Source organism: Chiloscyllium punctatum, chromosome 4, assembly GCF_047496795.1.
Source record: "Chiloscyllium punctatum isolate Juve2018m chromosome 4, sChiPun1.3, whole genome shotgun sequence".
Lineage (NCBI taxonomy): Eukaryota > Metazoa > Chordata > Chondrichthyes > Orectolobiformes > Hemiscylliidae > Chiloscyllium > Chiloscyllium punctatum.
In genome coordinates, this window is record NC_092742.1 from 103250485 (window position 1) to 103271287 (window position 20803).

General features: G+C 47.3%; 1 protein-coding gene across 6 annotated transcripts in view; it reads left to right on the top strand.

The window, feature by feature from the left end:
* Nucleotides 1–20803, top strand: part of mideasb (mitotic deacetylase associated SANT domain protein b) — an 83573-nt gene that overhangs the window by 30963 nt on the left and 31807 nt on the right. For 5 of the 6 annotated variants that reach the window (XM_072569442.1, XM_072569441.1, XM_072569447.1 and 2 more), the window contains one exon: nt 6081–8438. In XM_072569442.1, coding sequence (XP_072425543.1) covers nt 6351–8438 — 2088 coding nt within the window. In that variant the 5' untranslated portion in view covers nt 6081–6350. Of the gene's footprint in view, nt 1–879; nt 898–6080; nt 8439–20803 lie in introns of those variants that run through there. The other variant, XM_072569446.1, reaches the window with a different exon arrangement.

A 20803-nucleotide genomic window follows, 5' to 3' on the forward strand; every position in this document is an offset into this window, starting at 1 on the left:
TTAACTCCTACTCTATTGAACCCCTCGTGACCTCCGAGATCTCAGTCTGCCGGATCATCTCTCTCTCTCTCTCTCTCTCTCCTTTTATTTCATTCGAACAAAGAATCCTCAGCGTGTTAAGTCTTTCCTGATGGTGTTATCCTTGTAAATCCTTGCTGCCCACTCTCCAGTGCACTTGCTGTTTTCTTTTTATTTGGATGTCCTTTATTAGAGAGCCAAACGTTTGTGCATGCTGAAACAATGACGTTCTCCCTCCCACTCGGTCATGAGGGCTGACTCATTCACAACCCATCCTGTGGACGTTTGACCGCCCCTGTTTTGCAGTACTTGGGAGTCACCTACTGGCAACCTCGTACAAGGGATTTTAAAATCAAAGTGCAGCCCTCCCAGGTAATTTTAAAGTGTGTGTTTGTAGGACAGTGCCTCTTCATATTTCAATCCTTCCGTGACCTGAGCCCCCTCTCCTGTTCTTGTCTCTCATACATTCCCCAATTTCTTGCCTTCTCAGAGTTGCCTCTGGCTTCAAACTCTCTATTTCCCTCCATAAGCCCCGTTGAAATGTCTTGACCCATATCCTAATGTACTTCAGAGTCTAATCCTTGCCACCGGTGAGGTCTAACCAGGTACTATGTAAATGCAAAGTTCACTTCGTTTTTGGGTTGTCGCCTGCCTTTAACCTTTTCTCCACATCTTTGGGAATCGGTTGAGCTCAGTTGGCTGGATTGTTGGTTTACAGAGCAGTGTAATTCCCTTCACCAGTTTGAGGTTACCATGAAGGACTCTCCTTCTTGAAGTCTGGTGGCCCTCAGGTTAAATCAACAACAGTCGCTTCTCTCTAATGAGAGAGTGACCCCTGCGGTCTGGTAAGACTATGGCGACACACTACTATAAGGTGATGTGAGTAATTACCTTGTTTGCTCTGAGTGTTTCAGTGGTTATGTATACTGTTTGACAAATCAGCTTAGTTTAATCCTCAGTCAGATTCTTCGTCTGTTCCTACCCACAGACCAGTTGAGAATGTTGCATTTTGCTCTCCTTTATTCTTACAGTTCCCCAAACTTATTTTCTCTCCCTTAACTCTCCCACCCCTCTCTCTTTCTTTTTTCTCTTTCCCATCCCTCCCTCTCCTTTTTCTGTTCCTTTCCCCTCCCCCCTCTTATTTTCCCGACTGAATCTCTTTTTTATTTCTCTCTCTCATCCCCTGTCCCACCACCAGGACCACAAAAATTCTCTTGTGGATTTGATTCAATTTAGGGCGGCCAAACACAGGTAATTTAAAATGCTAGGGACTCTAGCCCTTTTGATTCAGAAGGTTAATGGGTCTATTACCTAATCTAGTCCGGCATTCCGGTCCCAGACTGAGGGTTTGCTGTACTGTCAGAGACTGCGTCCTCTAACTGAGACATTGAACCAAGGCTCCACATGCCCTTTTGAGTTAGATGTAAGATTCTGAGGTACTGATTGACGTGACTACAAAACCTTTTCCCCTCTGGTGTCCAATCATCTGTGGATGAAACAGGTTATCCCTCTCATTACCTCACTGATCTTTATGGGAGCTTGCTGTGCACAAATTGGCTGCAAATTTCCCACATTGCGACAATTCGGGAGCTTTCCACTGGATACATTGTATGTTGGGGTGTCCTGAGGATGTGAAAGGTGCCACATAAATACTGGTCTTTCTCTCCTTTTCAACAAACTCAATAGCAGTGAGTGTTATGAGGAGCCTATTGTGGTGCAGTGGTAGTGTCCCTACCTCTGGACCGAGAGGCCCGGATTCAAGTCTCACCTGCTCCAGAGGTGTGAAACAACCTCTCTGAACAGATTGATTAGGAAAGCAGTACATCTGTATTTTTATTTCTCATTCTGGCTGAGCTTTCAGGAGATTGAGGGAGAGAGTTTTAGAAGTTTGCTTTTCTGATGGGATGCAGGGCATCCCCATTTGTCCTCGAGGGACTTAATAGGCCATTTCAAAGGACAGTTAAGAGTCAATCAAGTCAGCCCGTCCCAGTGAAGGATGTTATTGAAACTGTATAGGTTTCAACAATAGTTAGAGCCACTGTTACTGAGGCTAGCTTTCAATTTTAGATTTAGTAACTGTATTTAGAAGCCAGCTGCTTTCACCATTTAGATTTCGCCCCCTGGTGGCGTTTGAACATCTAGGCGAAAGCGAGGACTGTAGATGCTGGAGGTCAGAGTCGAAAGTGTGGTGCTGGAAAAGCACAGCAGGTCAGGCAGCATCCAAGGGCCAGGAGAATCGATGTTTCGGGCATAATTCCTGATGAAGGGCTTTTGCCTGAAACGTTGACTCTCCTGCTCCTCTGCTGCCTGACCTGCTGTGCTTTTCCAGCACCACACACTCTCAGCATTTGAACAAGAGTCTGCAGATGTCCACTACTATCTCCCTACACTGGTGGGTGCGACTGGTGAATGTATTTCTTCATGAAACTGCGAACATAAAGTGTTTGATTCATGTTGTGTTGAATTCATCAAGCTTTCACTCTCTCCCCAGTGATTGCTGGATAATTTTAAAGTGTTTGCCATTTTATTTGGCCTTCCAGAGCTTTTAGAGGGAGACTGGAAAAGTGTGCCGGTGAGAAACTGCACATTGTCTCTGGAATAGATGACTAGAAGGGGAGAAGGAGCAGTTTTTTATAAAATGCCATGGCAGTAGGTCACAGGAAGTCAAACTCTCTGCTGAGGTAGTGTTTGAAAATTTTCAGCAAGACCGTCTGCTGGCAATGTGTGTGTACTTCAGGATGTGTCACATCCAGGAAAAGTTTGGCAATAGTTATATGTTATATTGGGGGAGTGGAGTAGCCTTTTTTTTCCTGATTAATTGAATCATGTGATGTTTTTGGTAGTTTCCTTATTCTCTAAGGGCCACTCTATCATTCACAACAGAATATTCAAAATTGATCAGAAGTTTGCACAAAGTATGTGACCTGTTGGAGGTGCTGTATGAATTCTGGCCAACGTACTGGCATTGATGGGATATCGTTAATGTACTGTCGAGTAAACTGCGTGAGAAATCACAGGCCCGGTTACTGGCGCTGTTGTAACTTTACTGTCCTGGCTGTGGCTATAGCTCAGCAGATAATATGACTGGCACAGTGGTTAGCACTGCTGCCTCACAGCGCCAGAGACCCAGGTTCAATTCCCGCCTCAGGCGACTGACTGTGTGGAGTTTGCACATTCTCCCCGTGTCTGCGTGGGTTTCCTCCGGGTGCTCCGGTTTCCTCCCACAGTCCAAAGATGTGCAGGTCAGGGTGAACTGGCCATGCTAAATTGCCCGTAGTGTTAGGTGCATTAGTCAGAGGTAAGTGTAGGATAGGGAAATGGGGTCTGGGTGGGATACCCTTCGGAGGGCCGGTGTGGACCTGTTGGGCCGAACGGCCTGTTTCCACACTGTAGGGAATCTAATCTAATCTAATCTATCCTCGTCCTAGAATCAAGGTTATGAATTCATTTCCCTACTCCAGGACTCCTCTTCAGTATAAAAAAGTCCTGGCTGACTCCTGTACAGACAAGTGTTGTGATTTGGTAAGATAAACCAGGACAGGATTTACACACTTATGGTAGGGCTGTGGGAAGTCTTATTGAACAAAGAGACCGAAGGCTTCAGGCACACAGTTCCTTGAAAGTGGCATCACAGGTAGACAGCGTGGGGAAGAAGGCTTTCTGACACCCTTGCCTTTATCAGTGAGAGCAATGGGATGTCGTCTTATGGCTGTAAGGTCACATTTGGAGTGCAGGGCGACTCCCGTATCCGTGGCTTCACTTACTCATAGTTTACCATGGCCGGAACATATGAAAAGGAATGTTCTGGAACCAGGGACCAGGGAAGGTACATTTCCCAATGGAATCACTGAGTTTGCTCCTATCTGCGGTTTCCGGGTTTCCACAATAGGTCCTAGAATGTAAACCCTATGGGTACGGGGGAATTACTGTACTGTGTGCGTTTCTGGAATGTAACCCCCATGGGTACGGGGGAATTACTGTACTGTGTGCGTTTCTGGAATGTAACCCCCATGGGTACGGGGGAATTACTGTGCTGTGTGCGTTTCTGGTCACCCTGCTACAGGAAAGATGTTATTAAGCTGGAAAGAGTGCAATAGAGATACACAAGGATGTGACCAAGATTGGAAAGTTTGACTTCTAAGGAGGGGCTGGATAGACTGGGACCTTTAGTCCCTGGAGCGTAGGGGGCTGAGGGGTAACCTTTTTTTTAAGAGGTTTACAAAGTTATGAGGGGCATGGATAAGGTGAATTAGACCAGGTCATTTCCCCAGGATAGTGCATTCTAAAACCATAAGTTTAAGGTGAGAGGGGAAGGTTTAAAAGGTACCAGAGGGGCAAATTCTTTTCTCACACAGGATGATGCGTATATGGCTCAAGCTGCCAGAGGAAGTGGTAGAATCAGGTATAGTTACGAGATTTAAAAAACATTTGGACAGGTACATGGATAAGGAAAGGTTTGGAGGGATAGTAGGCAAATGGCGGGGGGGACTAGTTTAATTTTGGACACGTGGTTGGCATGACCGAATTGGGTTGAATGGTCTGTTTTCATGCTGTGTGACTCTATAACTGAGTGAAGGTTGGACCATCTCTTGCATACATGTTAAACTTGAGGCCCTGTCTCCCATCTTTGGATGTAACAAACTTCAGCAAATGTTCATCATTCAAGCACCGAAGCTCAGAGATTATCGAGTCATTTTCGCATTTGTCGGAGCTTGCTGAGTACAGACGAGCTGCTGTGTTTCTGACCCCTCAATAGTGGTCACGTTTCAGCAGCTCAGTTCTGAAGCCCCAGTGGTGATGTTGACTCTGTCTCCACAGATACTGCTCCTAAATCCCGCTTCCCCCTCCCCGTTCCTGAACCAGACACTAGCATAGCAGCCCGCATCCACACTGTCAAAGGAAGGAAGGTTCCCGGGACATGTTCAGGCACTGGCAGCTGGATCAGAAATGGGGTGGCTATTTTGGGTACAGGAAGCTCCGAAACTAGCAAGGAGATAAATACTCAGATTAACAATACGTTTTGAGTCACACTGCATAGGGATTGAAATTTTTGCACCCGTTTCTGTTTGTGGTTTCACTTAAGTACAGCAGATCTTTACACCACTGTGAATCAAGAGTTAATGATCCAAGATTCAATTCTATGATATGTACTAGAGTTATTGTAACTGCAGGTGCCATGAAGTTGCAAGTGACATTCACCGACTGTCTAGAGTTGGGTGGGCTGACTGAGCAAGTGGTGGGCAAAGGAAGAGAAATCTCACTCTCCGTTACCCAACTCCCTTCCCTCCAGTTCCGTGGAATTGTGCCTTATTGTGTGAGGGCAAAGAGCCAAATGTAAGTGCCAAGTCAGAGTAATACTTTGGATTTGCAGATTGTAGCTTTGAGTTGCAATTAGTCATCCGCTAACTTCCTGGTGCTACAGTTTTGTTTCTCTGTTTGCACACTGCAAACTCTTTTATCTCTCAGGGCAGTGTGCGTTCATTAGCGTTAACGTTCGGAGCTACTCTCTGTTTGATATTACACCAGTGGAACATTCCAGGGTATGTGAGGAGACAGGCTAGAGCCTCTTGGAAATCTTCAGCTGCAAACTAGGCTGAACAAGTCATTCAGGGAGGTTCTGACAGCAATTGCTTTGAGTGGAATGTTTTGAGCAGGGCTGCAGAGCTCCTGAGGCGAACTACACTAACTGGTGTTAAGCAAACGTGCTGAGCTTGGAGACGTAACCCATGGGAGGGTTTCGCTTTTGCCTTGTGACCACTTTGGAACAGCCAGCCAGGCAGGAATTGAGTGCACCGCGGTGGTCACGGAAGAGGGTGATCCAAACCCACGAACCCGTACCCGTTGCATCTGATCTCATTTTGCACGATCGTGGTCCTCGGGTGTGCATTGTGAAAGAAGTCACTGGTAGTTTTGCAATGTTGATTTGAGCTATGCCTTTGGGTGGGGGTCACCCTCCATTTCTTTCAGTTACTTTTGGTTCTTTTATTTTTTTAAAGGGCAGAATGAAGCTCGCAATAGTGTTGTTTTTTTTCGCTAATGTTTGACCTTGATTGTTCTTGCAGGTTGGCACGGTTGTTTAGGACCTCCTGAAGGCAAGTGCGGAGACTAGCTACTTGGACGTTGGGCAGCAGTGAGGCTGGCGGTGGTGTGGCTGTTCTGACATATTGGCACAGAGCAAGCGCCCACGATTTAGTTCTGGCACTTGGCCGTCTCGTTCATAGCCCACACCCCTGGAACGCCCACCAGTGAAGAGGTTAAGAGTGAAACGCGGGAGAGGGATTGGTGGCTGGGCAGGTTGGAGCAGGGTTGTTTGTCCAGATGCTGCGGTGAAGATGAACAGGCAGGCAACAGGCAAAAGTTCAGCCAAACGGAAGGGCAAGCAGATCTCGTTCTTCGGTGAGAATACCGGCACCGTTCAGGCGAGCCCGTCCCGTCTCAGGAAGAACGGGATGATCCGCGGTGAGGCGGAGGGCGGCCCACTCAAATCACAGCCCCCCACGCTGCCCGAGACTCCAGCGAAGGGCGGGCAGTGCCAGTCTGTTGGCTCCGATTTGGCAATGAGCCAAGGGAGGGCTGTGGCAACTGGCAGCACCATGCCCCCCAACTGGGCTGCGTCTGTCCTGATCGACCGCCTACCTTCCAAGGGGAGCTTCAGCTGGCAACCCGCTGGCTCCTGGACTCAAAGCGCGGCCCCATTCTGTGCCAGTGTCGGAGCAGTGAGCATCATCGATTCCAACGCCACGGGTCCCTTCTCGCAAGCTCTGGCAAAGCAAGGGGCCGCAGCCCAGCCGCAGAAGCAGCAACACCGGCAGACCCAACTGCCTCTTCAAACCCAACTGCCTCTTCAAACCCAACTGCCTCTTCAAACCCAACAGCAACAACAGAACCAGCTAAAGCAGCACCTGCAGACCCAACAGTCGAACCAGCTACAGCAGAAACAGCATCAACTCCAACAGCAACATGCGCAGGCCCAACAGTCAGACCAACAGCAACACGCGCAGGCCCAACAGTCAAACCAACATCAACTCCAACAGCAACACGCGCAGGCCCAACAGTCGAACCAACATCAACTCCAACAGCAACACGCGCAGGCCCAACAGTCGAACCAACTACAGTCGAATCAACATCAACTCCAACAGCAACACGCGCAGGCCCAACAGTCAAACCAACTACAGTCGAATCAACATCAACTCCAACAGCAACATGCACAAGCCCAACAGTCGAACCAACGTCAACTCCAACAGCAACATGCACAAGTCCAACAGTCGAACCAACGTCAACTCCAACAGCAACATGCACAAGCCCAACAGTCGAACCAACTACAGTCGAATCAACATCAACTCCAACAGCAACATGCACAAGCCCAACAGTCGAACCAACGTCAACTCCAACAGCAACACGTGCAGGCCCAACAGTCGAACCAACTACAGTCAAACCAACAAATATTCCAACAGCAACATGCACAAGCCCAACAGTCAAGCCAACTACAGCAGAAACAACATCAACTCCAGCAGCAACATGCACAGACCCAACAGCAGACCCAACTCCAGCAGCAATACCAGCAGAGCCAACTGCTGCATCAACATCAGCAGCAGCAAAGTAACGAGGTTCTGCCTCAACGCCAATTCTTCCAGTACCAGTACGGCCAGAACCAGAAGCAAGAGCTGCCTCCAAATTCCGTACTGAACATTTTCCATCAAGTCCACCAGCCAGCACTCCTTCCCCTTTACAGTCACCAAGCACAGACCACCTGCCAACAGCACCTGTTCCAGCAGTTCTTCCCTCACCAGCAGCCACCTCAGTCTCTCGGTCTCCAGCGGGTACAGGTGAGCCAGGGGTCCGAGGCTTCGATGCATCACGTGGTTTCAACGGCAGCTCCATTCCAGCAGCAACTCGCAGAGGTTCACGTCAGCAAAGGCCTTCAGAGGTCCACCCTGGGTGGAATCAAACAGGAACACGCAGCACCCCGCCAGCTGACGGCAGAATTTCAGGCCCCTTTGGCAAAGCGGGCGCACTACCCCATCAAGGAGAGGCAGGTGAAGCCCCCACCGATTGAGGCCCACCGGGTTGGGAATCCAGCAGGTTCCACCGAGAGTGCCAGCCAGCGCTGGCCGCAGGCCTACGGGCCGGAACTGCAGAAGCTGCTCAACGTGCCGCCCAGCCACTCCGGCCAGAGCCAGCTCAAACTGTTCGAGGCGGCCGGCCCGCAGGGCGCCCCACCCCGCGGGGGGGAGAGCTGGGGTCGGAGAGAGCAGGAGAGCAGGGAGCCGGCCCGGGAAACGGCCTCACGGGGCGAAAGCACCGCCGATAGTCTCGTGCAAGTCTCAATGAAGAAAGAGGAGACATCGGGCGAGGAAAACGGACCACAGCCGCAACAGGAATCCACAGAGGCCCTGTCCAATTGGACCACCTCAGCTAAGGTAAGCAGTGAGCGGTTGCTGGACATTTGAAACCATGCTTTCCCCCAACCCCTGTAACAAGTGTAACTCTTTTCCCTTTTAGAGTCAGAGAGAGTCCTACAGCATGGAGACAGGCCCTTTGGCCCAAACTGGTCCATGTCATCCACACTAACCCCATTTCCCCACACTTGGCCCAAATCCTTCTAAACCTCTCCTATCCATGTATTTGTCCAAATGCCTTTTAAAAGGACTTGCATTTATACAGCAACGTTCCCTATCTACAGCCAATGAAATACCCTTTGAAATGCAGTCCCTGTTCTAATCCAGCACCCAGATGAAACCCAGCACGTTCCCATGGCAACCAGAATATCTGTTGCCAAGATGCTCATTGAGGGTTAAGTATTAGACAGCGTACCGTGACCAGGGGGATGATGTGGAGGGTGACAATATTACCCACTTTGGTCGGAAGAACGGTAAAGCTGAACATTTTTAAATATTGATATTCAGAAGAATCTGATGGGTATCCTTGGACGCAAAATGTGGAAAGTTGGACACATAGGTGTACCAAATGGTGGCTCAGTGGTTAGCACTGCTGCCTTACAGCACCAGGGACCCGGATTTGATTCCAGCCTCGGGCGACTGACTGTGTGGAGTTTGCACATTCTCCCCCGTGTCTGCGTGGGTTTCCTCCGGTTTCCTCCCACAGTCCAAAGATGTGCAGGTCAGGAGGACTGGCCATGCTAAATTGCCCGTAGTGCTAGGTGCATTAGTCAAGGGGAAATATAGGTTAGGGGAATGGGTCTGGGTGGGTTACTCTTCGGAGGGTCGGTGTGGACTTGTTGGACCGAAGGGCCTGTTTCCACACTGTAGGGAATCGAATCTAATCTCAAACACTTGGGGAGGCAAGTGGCATGTTAGCCTTTAATTGGGTGTCTTGTTGTAGTTTTACAGGGGCATATAAGACCACGCCCATTAGGTACAGTTTGGTTTCCTTTCCTAAACATACCTTCAAGGGACTACTACGTAGTTCACTCGAGAGGGATTTGGAGGGAGAAGGCTGTCCTACGATGAGAGATTGAGTATGATGAACAGATATTCTTCACATTTTTAAGCTCTGATCTCCAGCATCTGCAGTCCTCACTTTCTCCTAGATATTCTTCAAAGTTGAGAAGAATAAGAGGCAGTACAATTCTTAGGAGTAATGTGACAGGATGGATGTTTGGAGCTTGTGTCCTATTTTTGGAGAGTCCAGACCTACATGTTGTAATCTTAGGCTGAGACCTGAGATAAGAGTTTTCTTCACTCGCAGTGTTTGGTGTTCTCTATCCCAGAGGGTTATGAGTGCCCGTACGCAGAGATTGACCCTCCTACTGCCCGGGAGCCGACCAATGAATATTGGGATGTGAGTCAGCTGTGGACTCAGTGGGTAGCACACTTGCCACCATAAGGCTTAGGAGCAAAAGTAGGCCATTCAGCCCATCGAGCCCACTCCACCATTCAATGAGATCACGTTGATCCGATAATTGTCAGCTCCACATACTGCCTTTCCCACCCCCAAAACCCACGATTCCCTTGCTGATTAAAAATCCATCTCAGCCTGGAATAAGCTGGGCTCCTGGGCTATTAAGTCTAGGTCATCGAGGTTTGACCACACAAAAACCAAGGCTGGTGCTCCATTGCAGTATTGAAGCAGTGCTACACTGACAGAGGTGCTGTCTTTCTGATAAAATATTGAACTAGACTTCCCTCAGCTTCAGTTGTCTATTAAAGATCCCGTTGGCAGTGTACTGAAGAAATAAAAGTGTGTTCTTCCCCAATTTCCAGGCCAAATTCTTCCCTCGGTCAAAGTCATTTGAGAAGGGTCATCTGGCTTGTTAACCATGTTTGTAAATGTTGGTGGAATACAGATGTTATCCCATGATGCTGAAACAGTAGAAGGTTGAGGTGAGTGGGAAGGTTAGGAGTGAAGCCGATCCTGAGGGGCCATATGTATGGGCTGCTCCTGCTCTTGTTGCTAATTTTAGAGTTATAGAGCCACACAGCACAGAAAAGGACATTCAACCCATCGCACCTATTCTGACTATAACTACCACTCTCATTCCAATTTGCTACACTTGTCCCATATCCATGACTGTTATATTTGAAATGCTCATCCAAATTTTTATTTTTTCTTTGCAAGGCTGTAAGCCTTCCCAGGCAGTGCATTCCACCACCTGCAGAGTGAAATTCCCTCTGAATCTCCAGCCTAAAACCTAAAACTACCCTTTTGATTGATCTCTCTTCTCCCCGTACATTGCCCTCATAATCATAGGTACCTCAATTATGTCCCCCCCTCAGTCTTTACTGCTCTAAAGAAAACCATTCAAACCGATCTAGTCTCTTGTAACTCAGTATCTCCATCCCTAGCCATCCTGGTGAACATCCTCTGTACCCTACCTAGAGCTAACACATCCTTCCAGTAGTGAGGTGAGCAGAACTTCATACAACACTCCAATCTCCTGGACAACTCCAACATCACCACCTTGTTCTTGTACTCTTTACCACGACTGATGAAAGCAAGTGTCCCATTTGCTGCCTTAATGATCATGTTCACATGCTCTGCCGAGTTCAGGGTTCTGTGAATGATTACCCAAGATCCCTCTGTACCCCTGAACTACCCAGTGTCCTGCCTTTCATTAAGTGCTTCCTCATCTTGTTTTTTCCCTTTTCCAAAATGCACCACCCCACACTTAGCAGGCAGGGTTAAATACCATCTGCCACTGGTCTGCCCTACCCATCTCCACCTTCCTGTAACCCATAACCATTTTCCTCACAATTAACCTCTCTACCAATCTTGGTGTCATCTGCAAACTTGCTTACTGCCCTCCCCATGTTTTTCATCTGTATGATTTATGTATATATCAAAAAATAAAGGTCTCAATCCTGATCCCTGTGGTGCACCACTAGACTCCAGCCTCTGGTCACTCAAACAACCTTCTCCCCTTACCCATTGTGCTTCTGCAGTTTCTGATCCATCTCACCACATTTCTCTAGATTCCATGTGCGTTAACCTTCTCAGTCAGTCTCCTGCGTGGGAAAAATTGAGCTTCCCTCATCCACGCACTTGATCACGTTTTTTTTTGAAAGATGCTAAGATTTCTCTGGCTTTGTCGGGGGAGGTCATGCCTAACACATTTGTTAGAGATTTTCGAATGTTCTTCTTGGTTTTCGTCGAATACTCATCTGGGGTCTTTGCTCCCCATCCCCGGAGAGTCTCATATGGAAGAAGACATAGTTCTGCAGCCTTCCCACAGCACAGGATGGAGGGTACTGGGCTGGATTACATGTTCTGGTTTCTATAGTGAAGCCTGAACCGACAATTTGGTGGAAATTGAGTGATAACTCTCTCTCGCTAAAAGAGGCAACGAGTAGCAGGGTGTGGGTATGGGTCACGGGGGGGGATTGTGAACCTTCTGGAACAGTGCCCTGGATAACAGTAGGCTGAGTGCTGGACGACTGACTCCTGACTCTCTGAAGCACAGGCTTCCTCTGAGAGATTTAACGGTGCCCCCGGTGCTGACTAAAAGACCACAATACAAAGAGAGAGAATCTGAATTTATATAGCGCCTTGCACGATTTCAGGACACCCTGTAACAATCCAAAGCCAAGCAGCAACTGACTCAAACAATAAACCATGCAGACAAGACTCTGAACAAAGAACATTACAGTGCAGTACAGGCCCTTCGGCCCTCAATGTTGCGTCAACCGCCCATTTAAATGCCCTTAATGTCGGCAAGTTTACTACTATTGCAGGCAGTGTGTTCCTTGCTCCTACTACTCTGAGTAAAGAAACTACCTCTGACATCTGTCCTTAATCTATCACCCCTCAATTTAAAGCTATATCCCCTTGTGTTAGCCTTCACCATCCAAGGAAAAAGGCTCTCACTGTCCACCTTCTCTAACCCTCTGATTATCTTATATGTCTCAAGTCACCTCTCAACCTTCTTCTCTCCAACAAGAACAGCTTAGTTCCCTCAAGCTTTCCTCATAAGACTTTCCCTCCATACCAGGCAACATCCTGGTAAATCTCCTCTGGACCCATTCCATAGCTTCTACATCCTTCCCATAATGCGGTGACCAGAACTGTACGCAATACTGCAGGTGCGGCTGCACCAGTGTCTTGTACAGCTGAAGCATGACCTTATAGCTCTGAAACTCAATCCCCAAACCAATAAACACCAACACACCATATGCCTTCTTAACAACCCTATCAACCTGGGTGACAACTTTCAGGGACTTATGCTTCTGGACACCGAGATCTCTCTGTTCATCTACACTGCCAAGCATTTCACCATTAGCCCAGTACTCTGCATTCCTGTTATTTTGTCCAGAGTGAACTACCTCACACATTTCTGCATTAAACTTCATTTGCCACTTCTCTGCCCAGCTCTGCAGCTTATCTATGTCCCTCTGTAACCGACAACATCCTTAGGCGCTATCCACAACTCTGCCTATCTTGGTGTATTCCGCAAATTTACTAACCCATCCTTGTACACCCACATCCAGGCCATTTATAAAAATAACAAACAGCAGTGGCTCCAAAACAGATCCTTGCGGTACACCACTGGTAACTGAGCTCTAGGATGAACATTTCCCATCAACCACCACCCTCTGTCTTCTTTCAGCAAGCCAATTTCTGATCCAAACCGCTAAATCATCTTCAATCCCGAAACTCCGTATTTTGTGCAATAGACTACCATGGGGAACCTTCTCAAACACCTTACTGAAATCCATATACACCACATCAACTACTTTACCCTCATCCACCTTTTTGGTCGCCTTCTCAAAGAACTTAATGAGATTAGTTAAGCATGATTTACCCTTCACAAAACCGTGTTGACTATCTGGAATCAACTTATTCCTTTCCAGATGATTATAAATCCTATGTCTTATAATCTTTTCTAATACCTTACCCACAACTGAAATAAGGCTCACTGGCCTATTATTGTCCTGACTTCCCTCCTTAAACAAGGGAACAACATTTGCCTTTTTCCAGTCTTCTGGTACTACTCCTGTTGACAATGACAACATAAAGATCAAAGCCAAAGGCTCTGCAATCTCCTCCCTGGCTTCCCAGAGAATCCTCGGATAAATCCCATCTGGCCAGGGGTCTTATATATTTTCAGATCTTCCAAAATTGCTAAAACCTCTTCTTTGTCAACCACAATCCCATCTAATCTAGTAGTCTGTATCTCCATGTTCTCACTAACATTGCCCTTTTCTAATGTGAATACTGACCAAAAGTATTCATTAAGTGCTTCGCCTATGTCCCCAGATTCCACACACAACTTCCCACTACTGTATTTGATTGGCCAAAATCTTAGTCTAGTCATTCTTTTATTCCCGATACACCTATAAAAGGATTTAGGGTTTTCCTTGATCCTATCCGCCAACAACTTCTCATGTCCCCTCCTGGCTTTTCTTAGCCCTCTCTTTCGATCTTTTTCTGGCTAACTTATAATTCTCAAGACCCCAAACTGAGCCTTCATGCCTCATCCTCACATAAGCCGCCTTCTTCCTCTTGACAAGAGCTTCAACTTCCTTTGTAAACCATGGTTCTCTCGCCAGACAACTACCCCTCCGCCTGATAGGTATATACTTGTCAAGGACCCGCAGTAGCTGTTCCTTGAGTAAGCTCCACATTTCAATTGTGTCCATCCCCTGCAGTTTCCTTCCCCGTCCTATGCATCCTAAATCTTGCCTAACTGCATCATCATTGCCTTTTCCCCAGCTATACCTCTTTCCCTGCGGTATATACTTATCCCTGCCCATCGCTAAAGTAAACCTAACCAAGTTGTGGTCACTATCACCAAAGTGCTCCCCTACCTCCAGATCTTAACACCTGGCCCAGTTCATTTCCCAGTACCAAACCCAATGTGGCCTCGCTCCCTTGTTGGCCTGTCTACATACTGTGTCAGGAAACCATCCTGCACGCATTGGACAAAAACTGACCCATCTAAAGTACTTGAACTATAGTATTCCAGTCAATGTTGGGGAAGTTAAAGTCCTCCACAACAACCACCCTGTCACTCTCACTTCTATCGAGAATCCTCTTTGCTATCCTATCCTCTGCATCTCTGGAACTATTTGGAGGCCGAAAGAAAACTCCTAACCTGTCCTTTCCTGTTTCTAACCTTAGCTCATACTATCTCAGTGGATGAGTCCTCAAACATTCTCTCAGGTGCTGTAATGCTATCCTTTACTGCCAGATTACTCAGACCTCTTGGCATCATGGTAGTCCACAGAACCACCAACACACTAAAACAGCAGCTAATGAACTTGAAAGACCGTATACAGACAACAAGCAAAACTAATGTCATTTACAAGATAGTGTGCAAGGACTGTAACAAACACTACCCTGGACAAACAGGCAGAAAACTAGCCACTAGGCTACATGAACACCAACCAGCCACAAAAAGACATGACTCTCTCTCGCTAGAATCCTTACACACAGATGAGGAAAGACACCACTTCGACTGGAACAACACATCCATTCTAGGACAAGCCAAACAGAGACACGACGAGAATTCCTAGAGCATGGCATTCCAACCGGAACTCTATCAACAAACACATCAAGTTAGACCTCATCTACCACCGCCTGAGAAAAGGAAAGGAAGTGACTTTACCACAGGAAATGATGTCACCAACCCAAAGAAACCCAAACATATAAATAGGCAAAGCACTGCTGAAAATTCCTGCTTTCTGAGGCCCACTGAAGATGTTACCTAGTAGGGTGATGAAACATCTGGAAATGAACCATCCACTACCCTTGACTAACAATGCCACCCCCTCCCCCTACCCTTTACCATCTCTGTTCTTACTGAAACATCAAAATCCCTGGATCTGCAGCAATATTCCTGTCCCTGCTCTATCAATGTCTCTGAAATGGCCGCAACATTGAAGTCCCAGGTACCAACCCATGCTGCACGTTCACCCACCTTTTTCCTGATGTTCCTGGCTTTGAAGTACACACATTTCAAACCGGCATCCCGATTGTTGGTGACCTCTCACGACCTTGTAAACCTATCCCTCACCTCACTACCCTCTACCTACTGTACACTGGAACTACAGTTCAGGTTCCCATCCCCCGACTGCAGTAGTTTCCCTAACCCCTCCCACCAAAGAGCATTAGCAACTTGGATATTGGTACCCCTCTGGTTAAGGTGCAGACCAGCTTGTTTGTAGAGATCCCACCTAACCCAGAAAGAGCTCCGATTATCCAAAACCCTCCCTCCTGCACCATCCCTGCAACCACCCGTTCAGTTACAATCTGTCCCTGTTCCTCGCCTCACTAGCACGTGGCATGGATAACAAACTAGAGGTAACAACTCTGTTTGTTCTAGCTCTAAGCTTCCACCCTAACTCCCTGAATTTCTGCCATAGATCCCCACCTTTCTTCCTACTTATATCGTTGGTGCCTATATGGTCCACGACATGGGGCTGTTGCCCATCCTCCCCAAGTGTCCCCAAAACAAGATCCAAGACTTCATGAACCCTGACATCTGGGACACAACGCACCAATCGTGAGTCTCTCTCGTTCTCACTGAACTTCCTGTCTGTCCCCCCTAACTATGGAATTCCCAATGACTAAAGCTCTGCTCCACTTCCTCCTTCCCTTCTGAGCAGCAGGGACAGACTCTGTGCCAGAGACTTGTGCCCCATTGCTTACCCATGGTAAGTTGTCCCCCCCAGAATTATCCAAAACGGTATACTTATTGTTGAGGGAACGGCCACAGGGGATCCCTGCACTGACTACCGATTCCCTTTCCCACTACTGACAGTAACCCATCTACCTTCTTCATGTGGTTGTGGAGTAACCACCTCCCTGTAACTCCTCTCAATAACCCCCTCTGCCTCCCCAATGATCCGAAGTTCATCCAGCTCCAGCTCCCTAACACGGTTTTCGAGGAGCTGGAGTTGGGTGCACTTCCTGCAGATGAAGTCAGCAGGGACACTGGTGGTGACCCTTACCTCCCACATTCTGCAGGAGGAACATTCAACTGCCCTCACCTCCATTCCCCCTATTCTAGATTCCCAAAGAGACTGCTGAAAAAAATGAAACACAAAAGAAAACACTCATCACCTTCCCAACCAACACACACACAACTTTCTTTTTGGTAAGAGGAGGATGGGTGGGAGACACTACCCGCATAGTGTTTCGGGTAAAGCAATTGCCCAAATATGTGACCTCATGACCTCAGTTGCCTCCAGCAACTGAACTTTGTGACTCCCTTTTTGAACTGCAGTGACGAAAAGCAAATGACTTTGAGGGTTTAAAATGCAAGAGTCACATCATCCCCAAAGTTCCGTTGTCCATCATATGATGTACAGACACTCCTTACATGCAGAGAAGGAGGAGGCCAGTTATCCTCATACTGGCTCTTTGGAAGTGGTTCCCTCATCCGCAACACTTTCCCAGAAATCTTCCAGCTCTCTCTCTCTCTCTCTCTCTCAATGTTCAACTGCCTTTCGAAAATTACTATTGAACCTGTTCCTGCCACTCTTTCAGATCACAGTAACTCGCTGCTTTTTAAAATTAAAACCACCTCCTCCAGTTCATTCACTATTAGTACGTACTGCACAGTCCTGCCAACACAGAAGCTCTGGGATGTGTTAGATAGACAGAACCCTTTCTTTTGGCATTGTTGTCATATTGACGCCTTGACTTGTTGTGTGGTTTCCTGGGCTCAGATTTGTTATTGTTCAGCCAAGTGTAGCGGGTCACATTTTTTTTTGGCTGATATCAGGCTGCAGTTTTTTGGGGGGGGGGGATGGTGGGGAAGATGGTCAGGGTCATGCTAGCACACTCAGTGGAGATGTTCTGTAAAGTGCAGGATCATAGCTCCTTGAAAGTAGAGTCGCAGGTGGATAGGATAATGAAGAAGGCATTTGGTATGCTTTCTTTTATTGGTCAGAGTATTGAGTACAGGAGTTGGGAGGTCATGTTGCAGCTGTACAGGCCATTGGTTAGGCCACTGTTGGAATATTGCATGCAATTCTAATCTTCCTATCGGAAGGATGTTGTGAAACTTGAAAGGGTTCAGAAAAGATTTACAAGGATGTTACCAGGGTTTGAGGATTTGAGCTATAGGGAGAGGCTGAATAGATTAGATTAGAATCCCTACAGTGTGGAAACAGGCCCTTCGGCCCAACCAGTCCACACTGACCCTTCGAAGAGTAACCCGCCCAGACCCATTTCCCTCCGGCTAATGCACCTAACACCTAAGGGGCAATTCAGCATGGTCAATTCACCTGACCTGCACATCTTTGGACTGTGCATGGGTTTCCTTCCAGACACTGGGAGAATGTGCAAATTTCACACAGACGCCCAAGACTGGAATTGAACCAGGGATCCTGGTGCTGTGAAGCAGCAGTGTTAACCACTGAGCCACCGTGCCACTCGGGCTGTTTTCCCTGGAGCATTAGAGGCTGAGGGGTGACGTTATAGAGGTTTATAAAATCATGAGGAGCGTGGATAGGGTAAATAAACAAGGTCTTTTCCCTGGGGTGGGGGAGTCCAGAACTAGAGGGCATAGGTTTAAGGTGAGAGGGGAAAGATTTAAAAGGGACCTAAGGGGCAACATTTTCACACAGAGGGTGGTGCACGTGTGGAATGAGCTGTTGGTGGAAGTGGTGGAGGCTGGTACAACTGCAACATTTAAAAGGCATCTGGATGGGTATATGAATGGGAAGGGTTTGGAAGGATATGGGCCAAGTGCTGGAAAATGGGACTAGATTGGGTTGGGATATCTGGTCAGCATGGACGGGTTGGGTTGAAGGGTCTGTTTCCATGCTGTACATCTGTATGCGTCTAAGTGGCATCCTTAAACTTCCAGGACTTGGTGCTGGGGTGGGCATTCCACAACATCAGTCCGTAAACTCTGTCCTCCATTTTGATTTTGTTTCTCTTTGCCATGTTTATAATGTTTTAGTTTTCAAACCAAGCTATTCATCATTCTGTCATTCCCACTTGCATTAGACACACACCTTTTGTCTCTTCACTGATACCTTCTACCACTCCCTTCACATTTTAATTCAGGACATCTTTGTTAATTAAATGCTGTCTCCCCTCTGCCCTATTCCAGACTTTCCCTTTTGTTCTTCCTGTTCTTCATCCACCCAACTTTGATCGTATAAAATCCATCGTATTTTTATTATCTCTTCTATTCCAAAGAAGGGTCATAATGACCTCAACGTGAACCCTGTTTCTCTCTCCATGGATGCTGCCAGACCTGCTGAGTGTCTCCAGTGCTTTCTGTTTTTAAGTTAGAACGTGGAACTTGTTATCCTAGTCTGTCTGAGGTAAATAGCACAGGGGATTCATTTCAGGGAAAGCTGGATAAACAGATGAGGGAGAAAGTATAATGTTTGCTAATAGGAAGTCAAGCCGGAGGCGATTAGGAGCAGAAGTAGACCATAGAGCCATAGAGATATACAGCATGGAAACAGACCCTTCAATCCAACTTGTCCATTATGACCAGATATCCTAACCTAATCTAGTCCCATTTGCCAGCACTTGACCCATATCCCTCCAAACCCTTCCTATTCATATACCCATCCAGATGCCTTTTAATATTGTAATCGTATCAGCCCCTACCACTTCCTCTGGCAGCACATTCCATACATGCGTCACCCTCTGTGTGAAAAAGTTGCCCCTCAGGTCTCTTTAATGTGTTTCCCCTCTCTCCTTAAACCTATGCCCTCTAGTTTTGGACTACCCTATCCTGGGGAAAAGTCCTTGCCTATTGACCCTAAACATGCCACCCATGGTTTTCTCAACCTCTAAGGTCTAACTGCATGCCACCCACCCCCTACCGTGATGCTCCAGGGAAAATAGCTCCAGCCTATTCAGCCTCTCCCAGACCTCCAACCCTCAACATCCTCATAAATCTTTTCTGAACCTTTTTCGGATTTCACAACATCTTTCTGAAGGGAGGGAGACCAGAATTGCATACGATATTCCAAAAGTGGCCTAACCAATGTCCTGTGCAGCTGCAACATTGTGTTCATTGGAGTATTGTGTTCAGTTTTGGTCACTTTGCTATCGGAAGGGTGTTATGAAACTGGAAAGAGTGCAGAAGAACATTACAAGGATGTTGCCAGGACTCTAGGTCTGAGTTATAGGGAGAAGTTGGACAAGCTAGGACTCTTTTTTTTTTCCCTTCTTTAGAGCATAGCAGACTGAGGGGTGATCTTATAGTAGTGTATAAGATCATAAGAGGTATGGATAGGGTGAGTGCACTCAGTCTCTACCCCAGGGTTGGGGAATCCAGGACAAGAGGGCATTCGTTTAAGGATTGAGGGGAAAGAATAAAAGGGAACCTGAGGGGCAAATTTTTTACACAGAGGGATGTACGCATATGGAATGAGCTGCCAGTGGAAGTGGTTGAGGTGGGTACATTAACAACATTTAAAAGGCATTGGGACAAATACATGGATAGGAAGGGATTAGAAGGATAAGGGCCAAGTGCAGGGAAATGGGGTAAGCGTGAATGGACACTTTGGTTAGCATGAACCAGTTTGGGTCAAAGGGCCTGTCTCCGTGCTGTAGGACTCTCTGACTCGATGAACATGACCTCTTAACTCCGATACTCCATTCGGTCCGTCATGTCTGTTTTACCATTCAAAAAGAATGTGGCTGATCTGCTTATGCCCTGAATTTTATATTTATCCCCAATAGCCCTGAATTCCCCGATCTATCTAACCTCTGCCTTTAAAAATATTTGATGACCTTGCATCCACTGCCTTCTGAGACAGAGAGTCCCAGAGTCTCTCAGCCCCCGAGGAAAAAAATCTTGTTTCATCTCACTCCTAAAAGGGTGAGCCCTAATTTTTAAATAATTAGATTAGATTACCTACAGTATGGAAACAGGCCCTTCGGCCCAACAAGTCCCCACCGACCCTCCGAAGAGCAACCCACCCAGACCTTTTCCCCTACGTTTACCCCTGACTAATGCACCTAACACTACAGGCAATTTAGCAAGGCCAATCCACCCTAACCTGCACATTTTTGGACTGTGGGAGGAAACCGGAGCAACCCACGCAGACACGGGGAGAATGTGCAAACTCCACAGACAGTCGCCTGAGGTGGGAATTGAACCCGGGTCCCTTCCAATGCAGTGATGCCCTTCCTTAAATAAAGAGGCCAAAATTGTACAAAGAATTTGAGATGTGGTCTCAGCGATGCCCTGCATTATAACATAAGACCATAAGACATAGGAGCAGAAATTAGGCTGTTCAGCCCATCAAATCTGCTCCACCATTCAACCCTCGCCGATAGGTCTTTGAATCCCATTTTCCCACTTCCTCCCTGTAACCTTTCGATCCCCTTGACAATCATGAACTTA